At 35.6% G+C, this 17,995-nt stretch overlaps 1 protein-coding gene across 3 annotated transcripts in view; it reads right to left on the bottom strand.

Moving 5' to 3' along the window:
• The window catches only part of NPAS3 (neuronal PAS domain protein 3), a 595,746-nt gene that overhangs the window by 396,418 nt on the left and 181,333 nt on the right, over positions 1-17,995 (bottom strand). For all 3 annotated transcript variants that reach the window (XM_066551546.1, XM_066551547.1, XM_066551548.1), the window contains one exon: positions 16,172-16,416. In XM_066551546.1, the coding sequence (XP_066407643.1) occupies positions 16,172-16,416 (245 nt within the window). The remainder of the gene's footprint in view (positions 1-16,171; positions 16,417-17,995) is intronic.

Genomic DNA, 17,995 nt, shown 5'->3' with positions numbered 1-17,995 from the left:
ATCAGGGGCCTCTCAACCTTGCTCCTGCTGCAGGCAGGGGTGGAATGCCCCTGTGCAGGGTCACCGGCTCAGCTGTTCCACCAGCACAGCCCAGCTCTGTTCTCTGGGGGCTGCACACCCAGCACAGCCCAGCTCCAGCCTCTGCCTCACCAGCTGCAGTCTGGCAGAACCAAAGAGTCCCTGAAGGCCGTGCAGTAGCAAGGGTGTTTGTCCCCAGAGATCCAGGTCAGTCAGGAAATTTCTGAAACAATCATGAACTGTGCCTTTGAAAGACTGATGCCTACACACCATATCAATAACTGGCTTTCATATTTTCAGAATTTTTTCTGTTCACTTTGGGTCTTTGGGATTTTTTGCCTCTTTTTTTTTTTCTTTGTGTTTGGGAAAATATCATTACTACCTATGTTTCCCTTTGTTCCTTAAAAAAACCCAGAATGCACATAATTTTTGAGTGGAAGAAATAATTTCTGCTTTTGAACCTCTGCAAAAAGCCAGTTGAGGGACTATCTGGCTATATGTAACTAGATCATTCTTTCAGGGAAAAACAAAAGAGAACAAAAAACTCCAACCCAGGAATCCAAACACAAAATCTGTGAATTCAAAATTCATGTACTTGTGCCTCAGAGGTTTTGGCCTTCATTACCAAAACACATAGATCCACATACAAAGCTTTTTCATCTCTGAAATATGCAACAATGCTTTTATTAAAACTGCAGGAAACACACCTGAATAAAACCCAGTTATTTCTCGTAGAACTGAAGTATTGTGTGCATTGATACACCATTCAAGCTGGATGAAAAGCATGTCCTACACTATGTCTTCCACTTATTTTAATGACATTCTACACAGTATTTTAAAAAAAAGCTACAAAATAGTCTCTTCAGGTGCTGTTCAGAACAATGACAACTATTACTAATGTATGGGAATATCATTACAGAAACATATTTTAGAAGCTGGAGTTACTGACTGACTAGAGTCTATTTAGATGCCTGTTTACAAGCGGGGAGACAATTTTGTGGCAAAAAGCTGAGAGAGGAAGTTGAGCTAACCCTCCTGCACTACAAATATGGAGAGCTGCTTTGGGAATTCTGCCTGAAAATCCCTGCTTCGCTTCAGATGGATCCAGTAAAACAGTGGAAAGGAGGAATAGACGATCCAATAAGAAAGAAAAACTGTCTGATGGATGGAGCAGATAACATAAGTTATTAGCTGTAGCACCCTTTTTTGCTACCTTTTGAATACACTCTGCAATAACATGTGCAAAGTATTTTGAGAGCTTCAAATTACAATTCTCATATAAATGTGAAGAAGTAATATTGTACATTCCAGAAACCTCTTCATTCATAAAATATTCCTGACCATATGTCTGTAAACTAATAGCTATCACCAAAATGGCATGAAACATGGCACAAAAAAGTGTGAAAAATAACACATGACAGAGATCTGATACATCTTCAGAGAGAAGTTTCAGGGGAAAACACTCCAATGTCAGCAACATTCAGTAGCTATCAGAAATTTATTTCTTCTCATTTTGTCATTACCTATTAATCCCAACTATTCTGGCAGTAAAAGGTTAAAAAGGAAATAAATTAAGATTATTGTCAATCATTACATACAGAAAAATAATTAACTCAGTATGTTTATTTATCTATTTTTTTGCTAGTTGATTAAATGAATGATTGATGACTGGTTCCTTGTTTTCTTTTCCTTCATTTTGTCATTATAAATGATCAGTATGAAACTAAACGGAGACATCAAACTGAAATTGTTAGAAGCACAAAATATAAGGCAGATGGATCCAGATTATTTCAACTTTCTTGTTACTCTAGTGTAACTTAGTAAAATGCATTTATATATACACAAAGAACTCCACTGATAGCAGAAATAAACAGGAACCTGACTTACTTCCCTCTCAAATATTACATATTAATATTCAGGCTTCCCTTTTAAAAAAGAGTCTTTTAATAATTTTGTAGAGAAATTGTGCAAACAAATGCACTTATCCTATTTATCCTTGGATAAATATAAAATTTATCATTGGATAACTCATAGCAAACAGTTTGTGCAAAGATGCCAAAGCATTCTTAAATGCTGACTAGTGTTCTGAATAACACAACCCTAGTATTTAGCTTTGGGGAAGATATAAGGGAAAATATGGGCACAGTGAATTGAAAAATTGTCATTTGGGTAATGTGAGAAGAGGGAAGAGAGTGAGCTAGAGAGTCAGTGGTCTCTTGTCCGCCCATAAGTGTACACTCAGCATCCTCCCAGCAGAGAAATTATGAGTTAGCCCACTACAGATGCAAAGATTTTCTTCTTACTCATTTTACATGCAAGAGAAGCAAGACCTAAGTTCTGAAATCACTCCAAATTTTTGAGGACAAATGAAATCCCGGGACTCTGAAGTGAGGACTGAGGCAGTTTCCCCTGAGCTCTCCAAAAATTGCTGGCTGGGCTAGGAAAGTTAACTGAGTGCAACTGCATTTTTGAAAGTTAAAGGAATTGACCCAGAAGTCTCAGGAGACTGCTTTTATATGGGATTTGAAAGAAAGTAAAATATCTTTCTCCCAGAGTGATTCACAGTGGTAAATGGTCAAGAGCTTGAAACCTTTGTTACTTACAGAATTTACTGTTGAGAACACAACTGAAGGAAGTCACTGGCAAAATCTGTGACTTTCTTTCCACTTCTGAAGAAACTACTTAACTCTGAAGCAGCCATTTTTTGGATGAAGACATGTCTCATCTCTTTTCACTACTTGGAAATACTAGAGACAGCTGAGCTCAAATCATGCAGATAGTCTGAGTTCACTTAACTCTAATTTTGAACCAGGGGAGTCTGAATTCAGGAGGAATTCTTTTCCTCCTATTTCCATACCAATTCTGGCTTCAGCTAATATGCTTTCTCAGAGATCCCTCATTTCTGTGCACCACACCAGGATTGTAGAGGTGACTCTGGGGCAGGTTTAGGGTGAAGGGAACCATTTGCATGTGCTTAGGAAGGATCTTCTCAGCTCACTCAGCTTGACGGAGTTTCCCTTGCCCAGATATGATATTGATACCCAACATGATAATGCAAGTTGTATGGATAAGACATGTATCAGACTGAAAGGTGTCATAAGGAACTTTTCAGACAACTCTGAACAGATTTTTTTTCTGAGAAATCTTCCAAAGTCTGTGGGTAAGATAATATTGCACTTGTGCTATCCTCAATATCCTAACTGTGAAATCCACTTGCCCAGTCTCACCTTGTGGTACGTGTTCTCTATGTTCAGTTCTATCACTATTCCTACTGCAAGAATTATGCCATTGAAACAAAATATAAAATCAAGGGTAACCTTCAGTATTCACAATTATTCTTGAGGATTTACCTCTTGACATTGTTCAATCCTTATCAGCAGAAGGAATCCAGAACCACCTCACAATGAGACAGACATTCAGGTTAATTCCCAAAGTAAAAAACCCACCAAAATGGCATGTCCATATTACATGAAAACATATATCAAATACATGTCCACTGAATATCACACTGGAATAGCTACTGCAAGTTTTACTTTAGGTTTTTATGACATTGTTACTGAAATATTCTCTTCAGCTCTGGTTTCCTCCATTCTCAAAATATGTTAGAAAATTGGATACGACTCAAGTAAGAGCTACAAGAATGATTAGACTTCTAAAAGTCAGTCCCTATAGTGAAAGACTAAGAAAGCTCAATTTATTTAGTTACTGAAAAGAAGGTTAAGAGGATCACAATACCTACATGTGGAAGAGATTTCTGACAGTAGGCAGCTCATTAATCTAGCAAAAAAGGCATAACAAGATCCAGTGTTTGGATGCTGAAGCTGAAATAAGACTCCAAATGAGGCACACTTTTTTCACAGTGACAGTAATTAACCGTTGGAACAATCTGCCCAGGGATGTAGTTGGTTCTTTATCATTTAAATGCTTTACATCAACATTAGATATTTTCCAAAGAGAAAATAGATAAGCCTATGTCTTTCCAAAAAGATAAGCCTATGTCTCAAACAACAGATGCAGAAAATACTGGATGAGGTTCTGTCTTGGGTGTGCAAGTCAGCCTGGAGGCTTATCAGAGCCGCTCAGCATTGTACCTCAACACCACAGCACCACGAGTGCTCTGCGCCTCCAGGACCAATCACCTCCCAGCCATCATGTCCACCAGAGTGCTCTGTGCCTCCAGGACCAATCACCTCATGGCCATCACATCCACCAGAGTGCTCTGTGCCTCCAGGACCAATCACCTCCCAGCCATCATGTCCACCAGAGTGCTCTGCGCCTCCAGGACCAATCACCTCATGGCCATCACGTCCACCCTCTGTATGCAGTTCCATTCAGACTGAACAAATGCTGTCTCCAAATTCATCTTCCTCTTTCACAGGTAAATGAAAACCTCCCCAAGGCAGATATGGACACCTTCACAGATATCCCATGCCACATTCACTATCTGGCATAATCACTGCTGGAGACCAAAATACACCAAAACTGCCAATAAGTACATGGTGTAAAGCTGTCTGAGCACTGACTTTGCCAGATGCTTCCACCCAAGGAACATCTCTTGGGCTAACTCCAAGCTAGTGATGAGTGAATCGATACATAGCAAATGGCCTCTAACATAGCTGCCTGTATCCAAAATACAATTCCTTTATGTCTATTGAGTTTGTTGGAGAATCAGGAAATTCCATGAGGATAGAGAAACCAACTAAGCCAAATATATGATGAGGTTAGGTAAGCTACTAATTTTCCTCTCAGCTCCTTAGTAACATTCGTAAAAGAAAAAGTGTCCTTTAAATCTTCAGGTTAGGATGTTAGAGCAAAAGAATAGCAGAGGAAAAAAAAAGTATTAAATAGATGATAACAAAAAAATTATCTTCAGAAGAACAAAATTAAACACCCCATTGAGTCACCTCTAGGAAGGGATAGAAAGAACCATTTAAAATATAAATAAAAATAAAAACTATGCACTCAGACTGTTTTAGGACGGTGGAAGTGCACAGAAAATCAATCACACTTGGACTTGCCATACAGTATACACACTATAGTATCTTGTAGTTTTTTTTAGAATACCTAGGTTTTTGGGCTTTTTTTGACACTTAAAAGACTGGCAATGGATGACAAAATCTTTAAATATTACTAAAGGGAGGATTTCTTTATTATGAGATACACCTAATTAAGACAATATAACACGGAGATTCTATATAAAATGGATTAGCAATATTCCTCCTATTAAATTTCTTCATTACCTAACCTGAGTGCAAATCTTCATGTTATTCTGGAAAACATCTCCTCATAGATGTGGGTTAAATTTCTAAATGGGTTAAAATTCCATTCATTAAATATAGCATTTTTACAAAGGACATGAATATAGTGTTATTGGTTGAGAACTGGACTCTTGGACTTGTGACATGGGAAGAAGGCTCTATTTCCTGCTCTAACACACACTTCTCATGGGATATTGAAAAGTCACTCTTGGCTTTGCAAATGTGCTCAGCAGCTGCTTCTTATGATCAGATTACCAAAGTGCTGAAATCTTTTGAAAATCTGGCTATTTATTTTGTTGCTGAATAGGATCAGAGATCTTTTGAAATCTGGCTCCAGTTGGAGTGCTGTGCTCTTTTGAAAAGCTAGCCCTAAATCTGTATATGCCTCAATTTCTCTATTAGCATTATCAGCACTGTTCTGCATCAAGAGGTTGAGAAACAGCTCACATACACAGCAATTCAAATTTGAAAGGGGATATATAGATGTACAATTGCTCTTATAATTGTAGAAATACTATATGTACCTATAAAAGAAAATAAAAAAGCAGTTCCTGATTTTTCCTAACTTTTGTACAAATGGTTTTCTGTAAGATCTACAGTTACATAGTCTTGACAATATTATTCTTGCTATAGGTAAAGTTTGGGAATTATCTATATCTATTAAAATGTGAGCAGAGCTATTTCTCTGTCTTCCTTTTATGGTTATAAATATGTGTTTAACTGTTTCACAGATGATGAAATAAGACAGAGAATTTTGTACTTGCATGTGGTATCATCCCATGCAAAGCAAAGTAAAAGGAATTTTTATAGGATATGAGTAGAATGCAAAGTGACATCACACACATGCTTGTGCAGATGCACTCAGTTAATTCTGTGTGTAAGAATTATAGGGAATGATGAGCTCAAGTACTCATATGAAGGTAAGAATTTTCTAACAGCTCCATTCAGGAGGACAACTCTGGCACAACTAGTGTTTAAGTATTTTGTGAGGTACTTACCTTTCTTTTCTTCCATAGTAACAGGAAGTGCAGTCACTAAAACCATTGAAATTTAAAATAAAAATATTCACTTTGGCTTAAAAGCTAGCAAATAAACAGAAAATTATCTTCCTTAAGGGAGTTTGATATTTTAAAACAACACAAATTCCCCAGCTGTGTAGTGATTCTTATTTGGCTTGTGATCTCGGGTAGATATAGAGGCTTACATGTTCTCTAAATTGTAAGCTCTATATGAAGGGTGTTCTTTAATTACTGACAGCTAATGAAAACAGTTTTTACTGATCTCTCTAATGTCCTGGGAAAGTCTTTACTATGGATTCATTGTATTCTACTTTATATCCCTGATTGAAATGGGAGACCACAAGAGCATAGGGATTTGGTGGAAACTCGATTTCGTTCCTCTGGCCTCAAAGAGAACAGTTGCAGAAATTAAGCTGTGTTGATATTGTGGTCAAACTTTGGTCAGACTGTGGTTATACTTGCATTTATATAGATATAAAATCATTGCACTTTGGTTTTTAAAACTGCTGGATCTACCATCAGTATCTAAATCTTGCTCAGTTGATCAGAGGGATCTAATATAACTATTACATGAAAATAAATATCATTATTAAATCCATATGCTTCACTTCCAGGGCTCTATTATTTGTTCCAAATATTGAGACAGTCACTTTGGAAAATGCTTGTAAATGTACAACTGCAAGCATATGATATGGGAAACATAGGTTTTCTCTTTTAAAAAAATATTTTGTGTTTTCTTTCATTTCAGACAAAATATTTTGAGTCATAATCTTTTACTTTCAATATAGAGTGATTTAACGCTTGGTATGACAAGTATTGTAAAAGCCCATTCATTTGCAGTGCTTTATTTCCACTAAGCACCCCAATCTGTTGGGGATTTTTTTTTTGTTTGGTTGGTTTTGGTTTTGTTTTTTTGGGGGGTTTTTTTTGTTTTTTTTTTTTTTTTTTTTGTTTTGTTTTTTGTTGTTGTTGTTGGGTTTTTTTGGGGTTTTTTTTGTTGTTTTTTTTTAATTTGTTTGTTTGGGGTTTTTTCCTAGATTTCTGCTGCATTAATTATCAGCTGGTTAATCCATTTCTTCATACAGATGTATTTATTAACCCTGCAATAGATACCCCTCAACAAGATCTAAAAGCAGGATTTATTCAACAGGAGATATATGGTAGAAGTTCAGATGACCCAGAAAACCAATAAGCTACAATCATAGAAGACTAAGCTCTATTGAATGCAGCAGGGCTTTATGTATGTCCTTACATTCTCTGCCCAGATGAGGAGACTAAGGTATGAATGCTATACTGAAACTATTAAATGCAACCACAAGATCCTATCCCTCAACTACTTTCATTTGCAAAATGTGTGCTATGATATTAAGCTTGACTGAGGCTTTGTCTAAAGCACTCTTCATAGCAAAGACACTTTCCTTCTGCTCAGAAAAGGGTGAATAAAAAGACAAATAGAAGTTCCATCAGATATTGCAATCTGCAGATAGCAACAGCCTTTTTTCATTTTACATATCAAAAACTACAGCAGTGATTACTGTTCCTGATTACTACAAGCAAAAAGCAGAACAAGCGCTTTTGGCACACCGGATTCATTGCACATCTGTAATTGGCTAACCCCATCATGTGCGTTATTTCAAAAAGTTTTGTAGACTGCACATATAATTTAAGATATTCATGCTTCTAAAAAAGACCACCTGGAGCTAACCCATGCAACATAAAACATGAATGTAAAAATCATATGGAAGCATTTTATTAAGAACTTTGGAAAAGCGGATGTTGTGGCATTGACTTTTACACAGAAATTTCCACTGGATGAAAATCCACATCATTAGAGTGAAGAGAGATTAATTTTGTTTTAATTTAAAAGTTTTCCCTGTTTTATTTCAGTATCACTACTAAGGCTGGAGCTAAAGTTACCATCAATACTCTACTCCTCCTGATATATTTACCTCTGCAAGTTCAGAAGCCCATGCTTTTGCCAAAACCCACTCAGCCAACACTATCAATATTCTCAAGCATGAATTGTAATGCCAACACCCACCACCTTTTAGCAGGAATGAGAAAAGTATGTTCTCAACTTAGGAGTGAATTTTTATTAACATGCTAAGGACTACTGTGCCCAGAAAGTCGTCCACATTAAAGGAAGAAAGAATAAAGTGAAAAGTTAAAAACTTTGGACTTTCTTTTAAATATTAATATTCTTCACCAGATTGTTTTCATTACAAAGGCTGCACTAAGGATGCACACATGACACATGTAGAGAAAGATGCAGGACTACAAAAGGAGAGAGTCAGCCCTGGAGACTGAATACAAGAAGATGATATTTTGATATTTGGGTTTTAGCTCTGGACTCAAACTCTCCCTCCCCCCCCATCCCTGCCCCTCCCTCAAATAGCTAAGAAAAATAAACTATATTAAAAGAAGATAAAAATATGCAATATTGACCAAATTATTGTAACTGCATGAGAAAGGAAGATGAATTGCAGTGTAATAGAATAGAAATGCAGTAGTTGCTGTGAGTGAGAGAAAAGACACTAATGTCATCTTTTCTATTTCCTTGCTCTTAAAACACTGTTTGGTTCTTTTCCTATTTAATTGTTAAGTTTCAAGGTAAAGTTCTAGCAATAAACAACTCTTGTAGGGACTGAAATTTGATTGACAACATTTTAGAACAAGTATTAATTTGTTATCAGCAGTAAATGCTTTGTGTCTCCACAGAAGTGATGGATAGAACTTTTTATGATACAAATAAAGCACCATGAGAAAGTAAATCATTCACTCATTTCTGCTAACAGAAGTGGAAGGATCTGGTACGTTCTTTTTATGCCTTTCTTCATTAAAAAAAAAAAAAAACAAACAAAAAACCCCAAAAAAACTGAACGTGAAATGCTTTTCCCATTATTTCTGTTCTGCTTCACAAAAACCCAGAACCTTTCAAAGTCCTTTAACTCCAGTAGCCTAGCATATAGGACAGCAATGACTACAATAAAATGATAATAGTAGTAATAGTAGTAGTCATAGTAATAATAATAACTACAACACCACCAAAAAACCAATATTCTTATACTGAAAAAAAAATAGGTTTAATTTACTAAGCTGAATAGATCATTGTCTATGATCCAAACATCATTGTAACTTAGGAATTTTAAATCAGCAATCAAGCCATGTTTAAACCCAGTTTCCTGATGGTCATACCCTGAGCAGATTCTGTAGGAAAAAAAGAAATTCCTTTCTTAATAGTAACTTTCACTTTAATCTGCTTTCCAAGAGCAATTAATTTTACAGTTATTGTCTTTAACTTGATTCTGCCAATTTAACATTCTTACAATATTTCATAAAACCATAATTGTTATGAAGTAGGACTCCAAATGCCTTACAAATACTTCCATATACAATGCAAATCCTAGTTAACTGGACTTGCAATTTCAGACATTTAAGCTAGTTTTGTTTGATAAGAATTAATTTCCATTTATCCATCTTTGTTGAAAAATATAATACTTTTATCCCCTTAGTGCAGGAAATTTCCCAGTATTCTGCCTATAATGCTTTGAGGCTGAAACAGCTCAGTAGTATAAACTTCACAACACCAGTATCTGCAAAGTATTGTCCTGAAAATTGTATTGTATTGTAACCTGAACTAGAAAGACTTGTAGAATTGATTCTGTAGAAGCAAGCACTTAAGTAAACCTTATCAAACTCTTCTGCCTTTTCTGTATCATTAAAAGTTTTATTATACCTTACTGCTAGAGTCTATACTGTTGCCAGAAATATTTAACATTTTTAAAACACATAAAGTCATTCTTTCTTGAATTCTTCCAATCACATTCAATTTTTTTTCTTAATGTCTCTACTTGTCTTTGCCAATATTCTGCACCTCAGACAGTCCAGATTATCTTGCTATATATATATATATATTCCTCTTTAATGCCATAAGTTTTCTATAAATACGCATACATATTTTTTCAAGTTAATTATTTTACTGTCATTCTGGAAAAAGACATAGTTTTAGAATTTTCAGGTGCATAGGAAATTATAACTTTTTTTTTTTCTTTAGGGGTTCTAGTCTTAGTAGTTCTAACTTTTATTCTATTATTTTATTTATTCTATTATTTTGTTTTTTCCACCAACATTTTTCCTCATGATCAGTTTCCCCCATCAGTTTCCCCACTAGGCAAACAGTCCCTGAAAGGCACAAAGCACATTTGTTGACACCCTCCCTCATTTGCCAAATTTGAAGTCAATCAGGTCATGATCACCTGTCACCAGACAACCACCAACTCAGCCCCATATTCAATTCATCTTGTCTATAACAATGAGATTCAAAGTGAGCTACCTAATTCTGGGTCCCATACCTCTCATACCAGAAAAGCATCAATAATTCTCACAGGGAACATTCATGTTTTACCACTGACTTCTGGAAATTTTCAGCACTTGGTTTCTGTTACATTCCAAAAGAACCTGGTTGTCTTTAACTCATGCACTAAGTTGAAGACTAAGGTACCTGTGTCTATGGCTACACTGCCACATAAACTGGTTTACAATGGATAAACATTACGTTTACAATCAGTGGTTGGTACTGATACATAGAGCACAACAGTAGCCTATATATAACCATGGATCAGATTCTCATAAGAACAATGCCTGCAAGGCAGGGAGAAATAAATTACAGGGCCATCTGAATTTTCCAGCATGAGAGCAGAAATTCTGCACAAGGGATCTGGATTTGGAGACCCTTTTCACATCAAGGAACACCACCAATTCATCTGCATTATCCTGTTTTCATCTGATTGAGTTTTTCATATCAAACTTTGAAAAACATCATCTTAGGCCAAAAACACTATGGAAGAAAATAATTCTTACTTTGCCCTTATAGATGGTTTCCCTGAGACAGAATTGTGGAGGGGCTCAAAACAGAAGGCTGGTCTTTCTGGAAGGCTTGTGGGTTTTAGCAGGGAAAGGCTTGCACTATCTTGAACTTCCTGCTCAGGAACTTTCCTTTTGAAATTTTAAAGGCTAACAACAGGTAATGTTATTTAAAGTGTTTCCACAATGAGGTCATGCAGAAGAGAACAACTTATTCATCTCTTATAAATGCATACATATCTAGCACAAAATATATTAGAAAAAGGTATTTAAATTAATGAAAGTAATTCCACTTGACATTTGGGATAACAATTACCATACTTTCCAATTATCATTATTGCTTGTTTTCTTTCCCAGAGAATTCAAAGTGCTGGACTTATTTCCTCAATCCCAAGCCCTGCAGTATGATATGACATCAAGTTCATTTTCAGCTTAGATTTACATAATTTGTTTATCTTGAGAATGGAACCTTTGAAAAACATGCTAGTTTAAGGAAAAATGTGCAATTTTGTTTTAAAGTGTAGTTTTTCTTCTTATGGTTATCATTTTTTTTAATCTCTCTACCAATACAGACTTGAAGTTACATTGAGTGCTTTATGGCAAGGAACTTTTCAGAGTTGTATTTATGTAAATTGAACAGTAACAATTTGGACAATAAATATTTCAATACACCGCATACTTCTGAGAAAATCTGATTTCTCCTGCAATTGATATATATTAATTTCAGAATACAAATGTGTAAAACTACCTAACTGCAGAATATGGAACACCAAAAGTAGAGATGGCTAAACTAGCAGTGACATTTTTACACAATCTACCAGTCAGTCAGTTCTATTTACTGAAATCCTTTTTTGCTCCTCAGCTACAATCTCTCCATCATCTCTTCTCTTACAGCAGAAGTAAGGTTTTTTTACTTACGTAGCATAAAATGTAAAGGTTTGGCATAGAAAAATAAAAACTATAAACTCACTTTTAACTTGACATATCCAAAGTTGTCTTACATATTCTAGTTTCCACATGTCGCGTCATTCAACAGGAAATAAGACTTGTGGCCTTGCAAAAACATTTGTATCTCCAAAAATCTCACAGAAATTAACACCTCACTTCAATGAAAAAAAAAAAATTAAAAAATGATAACTATTTCAATGCCATCATGGCTAATTATGAGGACAAGGATTGCAAAATTAGGCACATTACCAGATTTTTTTCTGTTTCAAAACAAACAGAAATTTTAAAAGTCAGGAACTCTGTTCAAGGCAAAGGGTCATGAGTTTATTTTTATAGTGGCAGTGGTACTGAGTCAGAAACAATGTCCCAAAGATTGCCCAAAACCAAAATACACAGCGTGACTTTTCATCAGCCAAACACATTCAACACACTGAAGAACATCACCGTGCTTCACACTCCTCCCTTCCTCTTTCCACTACTAAAAAAAAAAAAAAATGGAAAAACATGTGGCTTAGCAAAAAGACCCACAATGTAGTGGAAAAGAATATGAAAATTTGCATGATCTTTGAATGCTTTTAGAAACAGTTTGTGCCAAAAGTGCAATGAAATTTAAAGTCAATAATTTGAAGACAATATTCCAAAACACAAAGGTCCTCACAAGAGTTTGATTTTGGAACAGGACTACAGGGCCTAGTACCAGAATGCACAAGGGGATTTCAAGTTCCATGCGATGTAAGGCACCACTTTCTGCCTGAACACACAGAAAATACAATTAAAATACTTCCCTTTCTAGATAACTTTCAGAAAACTCAGATTTTAGTTCTAAAAATTGGTAAGCAATTTTACTGTTTTCATTTAATGTTGTCCTCAGAATAGATTCCAGAAATGGAAGACTTTTAGAAGGATGAAAACAGGGGAGAATAGTACTGTTATTGATAACACATTGTATGTACTTTCAAAGACTAAAAATTTTATTCCTACTGACTATAAGTAACATCTTGATTATTTTTGTCCACATATATTTACACCCCAGTCTTTAAGAACTATCTTTAAACTTATCTATTATAACTTGTGTGTGTATTTGTTTATAAGGACTGAGATTTCCTATATACAGAAAGCCTTAGACAATGTAGCAAAAGAAAAATGACTGAATGCTGCTGTATTAGAGGATGGAATTTTTTTCCATTTTTAGCAAATGTCAAATCATTGACTATTGCTTTTAAGATTAATAAAAGATATAATGGTTTTTAGATCGCCCCTAAATAAAGATTACTATGAATGGAGAAATGATTTACCAATAGTCACCACAATGAGATTTCCTTAAAGGTTACAATCATCAGTTGTTTAGCTGAAACACTGCTGAGAATGCCTGGTCATTTCTTGAATAATGCATAATGTTCATTGCAGATTTGATCTGTATTATTACAATACAGATATTTATAAAATAATGGTGAAAACTATCTGTTACTTTCCAATTGCTCAAGATATTTCCATGAAGTAATTGACTCTGAAAGTATTATATGGAGTTACTTGAGCCCTCATTTGCAAGCACAACTTGTAGTGATCACTACACAATAGGCATAAGAAAACAAACTCATCAGCCTTTACAGACTTCTAAGAAAAGCTGTGATAAATACAGGGCTGAGTAAAGGACCTTCCTGAAATACTGAATTAAAATTATTTAATTGCTGTACAGTATTGGGGGGAAAATTTAAAACTAAGCTTTTAAAATGAATGATTAACAGAAGCAGGTCAACACATTTGGGGGAAGAAAAAAATAGCAGTTACCTATACAATGTAAGTACCTCTCAAATAATTTCCCAAATATCTTTAAGTCTATTCAGAAGATTGCTTGTGCACATACAAAGTATGTCAAGTATTTTATTGTAGGTTTATCATCCATACTTCACATGAACCTGCAAGCTATTTATGTGAGCTTGATTATATATATGAGCTTCTTCCAGGGCAGCAAAAAGCAGCCTTAATAAATGAAACTGAATTTCTTTTGATGTAATTTCATGAATGTTTCATCAGAATGTGTTAACAGGTTTCTATGTAAGGAGAACTGGTGAAATCATAAAATATACCTGTACTATACAGTTAAACCTGCTTATGGGGAATTCTTATACAATGAAACACGCTTTCATCAAGCATTGTTTCAATATACTGACACATAAATAATACAATCCTACTTAGAATTAAGCTAAGCACCAAAACAGGAGGAAAAAAATGTCAAAACCCCTTCCTGAGCCCCCATACCCCTTGCACCATAAGGAATGAGAACCACAGCACTACATGGTTGGAGGGGCAGGGTTATTATATCAGATAGGGTGAACAGATATTAAATGTTTACCCAGCTCTTTTTTAGGGAAAAACATTAATCTAGATCAGACTAGTGATGTTGTTGTCTAAGAATAAAATTTTGTTCTCCCTTTAAATTCTTTTCTTCATTAGAATCTTTGCAGAACAAGGAAGATTTGGTGTTCAGGTATACATTCCAGAAGAGGATAATGAAAAATAGATCCCAGATACTCTCAAAATATACAGAGATTGGCAGAGCTCAGAGTTTCAGTAACACAGGACAGCTTGTAGAAGCACAGACAGATCATAGATTGTACAGCAGAGTCCAATTTACATCTACCTTGAAAAAACGTTGAATTGCCTGAGAATAAACTCTCATCCTGTAAAAATGTGGAACATTTGCATATTATATCAGAAGCCTAATGAACCATGTTACACTCATGCCCTGGATGATGTAATTATTGCTTTTTTTTCTTCCATGAGAATTATATATGATGTGGCAGATAATATAAATTAAATATATGAAATGATGGAATTACATCCAGCTACTAAATCGTCAATCTGAATCTGCATTGGTTTATGCCCTCCATCCACTGAAAATTTTAACTTTCCTTAAATAATATCACTTCCTTTAAATGGAAGAGCAGGTAAATTCCTTTGCACCATCAATACAAGTAACCCTTCATGGACAGCTGTGGGCTGATAAATAAGATTCTGTTTCTACCTCCTCCCTCAACCCTTAAAGGTGTCTTCTTTGTTTGCCATATGCTGTATGCATTCTATCTGGTTTAGTGTAGATTAAGGGTTTATAGTTCATGATTCATGGAAAAAACCTGAAGTGCTCAAATCTCATATGCCTCTTCCAAATATATGTTTCCTTCAAACCATGAGAGCAGTAGCTAAAATAAAGGAGTATTCTGTACTGCTAAAGCCAGGACACACAGAAATCTCAGATTTGGTAACCTTGATTTCTGTCACTGAAACCTAGTCCCTAATATAAAATACCTCTAAGACAGAGATCACACTCATCCAGATGGGTAGCATTAGTTGAAAAAATAATAGATTACCAAAAAAAAAGTCCACTTTACACAGGTCATTGACAAGACTCCTTAGGAGCAACATACACACAGCCTCTATTGTGTGGCAACTCACATCTAAAACACTGCTTTTGCTCCTCAACTGCTTGTTTGAGCATTAAAAGAGATCTTTTAATACTGAAAACAGTCTATTTTTTTCATAAATGCCTACTGGTACAGAAGTCAAAAAAATTTCTATAGACATTACAAGAGGATAAATAATATCCTAGTCTCTCAGCTGAAGATTTAAGTATTTGGATGTGATGCTTTCAAACTTCAGAAATATGTGTTTCTACCTTTAAGGCATAGCTAGAAAATGAAGAGATTGAGCTCTCAAATCAAGGAATAATGGCATTTTCCTCTCAAACATATACTTTTATAAAATACTGAAACAAAGCAACACAGTAACAGGTAAATAATTTGAAAGAATTTAGTCTACATCACCCAGAAGACTTACAGCTGTAATAGTTACATCATAGGTTTGTTGTTAAATAAAAATAATTAAAATAAGAGGTTTATTTCACCTTCACATGGTGTCTTTCTCATGCAGACCTCAGATTTCCACATTTGAATCCCTTTAAAGGATTTGATATGCAGGGAAAGAAGAAAGGATGAAGGTAAAAATTTCAATTTTGAGGCTACTAAAGGCTGCCATATTCTATAGCACACAACAATATTTACTCCATACCTTTAACTGATGTATTAGGTGGAGGTCCTTCCATCCTCAAGTTCCATGGAGGATCACCTTGATTAGCGAAGTCCCTCATTTTCAGATAGCTAATTGTAAGTCGGATGATGGATGCCTTGTCAAGCTGGCTGGTAATGGCTGCAGGCAGTGGCAACAACTTTGCCAACTCATAGAATTCAAAATTCTCCTTTCCCCGGCGAGAGCGAGCAGCATCTCGGGACTTTTCCTTCCTCAAAGCTTGTAAACTGAAGGAAAATAAAAAAAAGTCGGGCATTCATCAGTATTAGTGTTCTGTCACATTTAACCAATTTACTTTTTTCATTGCTGGTCTTCTCTTCAAATTACCACATTTTTGAAATGCTGTTGCATATGGATCTACAGAATTCAGGATATATAAAATGGTGCTTCACACTCGAATGACTGAAACGAACTAATATTTGAGTTTAAGTGGTGGTCAACATATTATGTAATGACTCTTAAATCACTTTAGCCACTTCCTTTTTAGCCTGCCTTTCCTTTGTCAGCTGTCAGTCTCAAGAAAAAAAAATCCCAAGAATACTGTGTACATGTGGGGTTTATTTGTCTTGGTGCCATTGCTTCTCCCGGACTCACTCACTCACCCAATTTTGCCTTAATTTTTGTCATATTCTGACTCTTGGAAGAAGGTTAAAAGCAGATGATTTAAGTGTTTGCCACCTCTGACAGGAGCTGCAGTGCAGCCAATATTACCAAAAAGGTTTTACACTAACTGCTGAGACACAGAAGTGTAAGTCTGGTGCAATAATGGGAAAATCCCTGTGTTTCATGAAGCTGTTCTTCAGGAGTTGTTCAACTGTCTTAGCAGTGGAAGCAGTAACCTTTGTCAGTGGGGTGAGAAAGCTGTTAATACAGTTATGTGATTCACATTTCTGACTGTAATTCACCACCACACTCATGGCAGACTGATAACTTTCTGATCAGAAAGGACCTTCTGCTTTACATTGAACTGTTGGAAATGCAAAGACATCCATTTAGCCCTGTTTCATCAATGTATCATTTGCTACCACTAATACAGAACACAACAATTAGATTTCACTCCTGCGCTATTTGTTTAATTGGTGTAAAACTCCTGAATGCAGTGGGATGACAATGGTTAACACCTGTGGGCTTTTTTCTTTTTTTTACACAGAGCAAAGTGTTAAATTCAGGATATTATAAGCTTCACAATACATCTGCCTTGATAGACTCAGGCTGGTGCTGGGGCTGGTGTCTGTCCATCACTGTGCAAGGTGAGTAGAAACTGTTCTTGTACCTCATTATGGGTCTATCTTTCCTTTGCTTCATTTGTTTATCTACTAATTTGATGAAGTTAAAGCCACAATTCCATTAGCTAGTAGTTGTTTTACCACAGAACTAGAGTAGAACCAGTATATAATGGAATAATAAATGCTTCTCTCCAGCTTCCATAACCCTTCCTGAAACCTTGGATTTATCAACAAAAAAGTCATAATGACGAGATCTACAAAAGCACTCTGACATATTAAGTAAATCAGTAGAATTGAGGTATGCAGATAAAACACGATGAAGCTAAGAGCTCTATTCACCTGTTTTTCTAACTTGGGAATAAAGTGAAGAGTTTCTCTTGCTTTAATATTCATAACCACCTGCATTTTTGTAGCCATCTCTGCCACTTCAGACTTGGTAGGGCATATCAGCTGGGCCCTTAACACACAAATAAAACCCCTCTATGACAGTTCCCTTAGTATGGTTAACATGTTACATTCCCTACACAATTCCACACCAACAGCAATTATATTTAAAAAGACAGTCCGGCTAAGAAATAGG

The sequence above is a fragment of the Molothrus aeneus genome, chromosome 6 (assembly GCF_037042795.1).
Source record: "Molothrus aeneus isolate 106 chromosome 6, BPBGC_Maene_1.0, whole genome shotgun sequence".
Taxonomy (NCBI): Eukaryota; Metazoa; Chordata; class Aves; order Passeriformes; family Icteridae; genus Molothrus; species Molothrus aeneus.
This window is presented reverse-complemented; position numbering and strand designations above follow the sequence as displayed.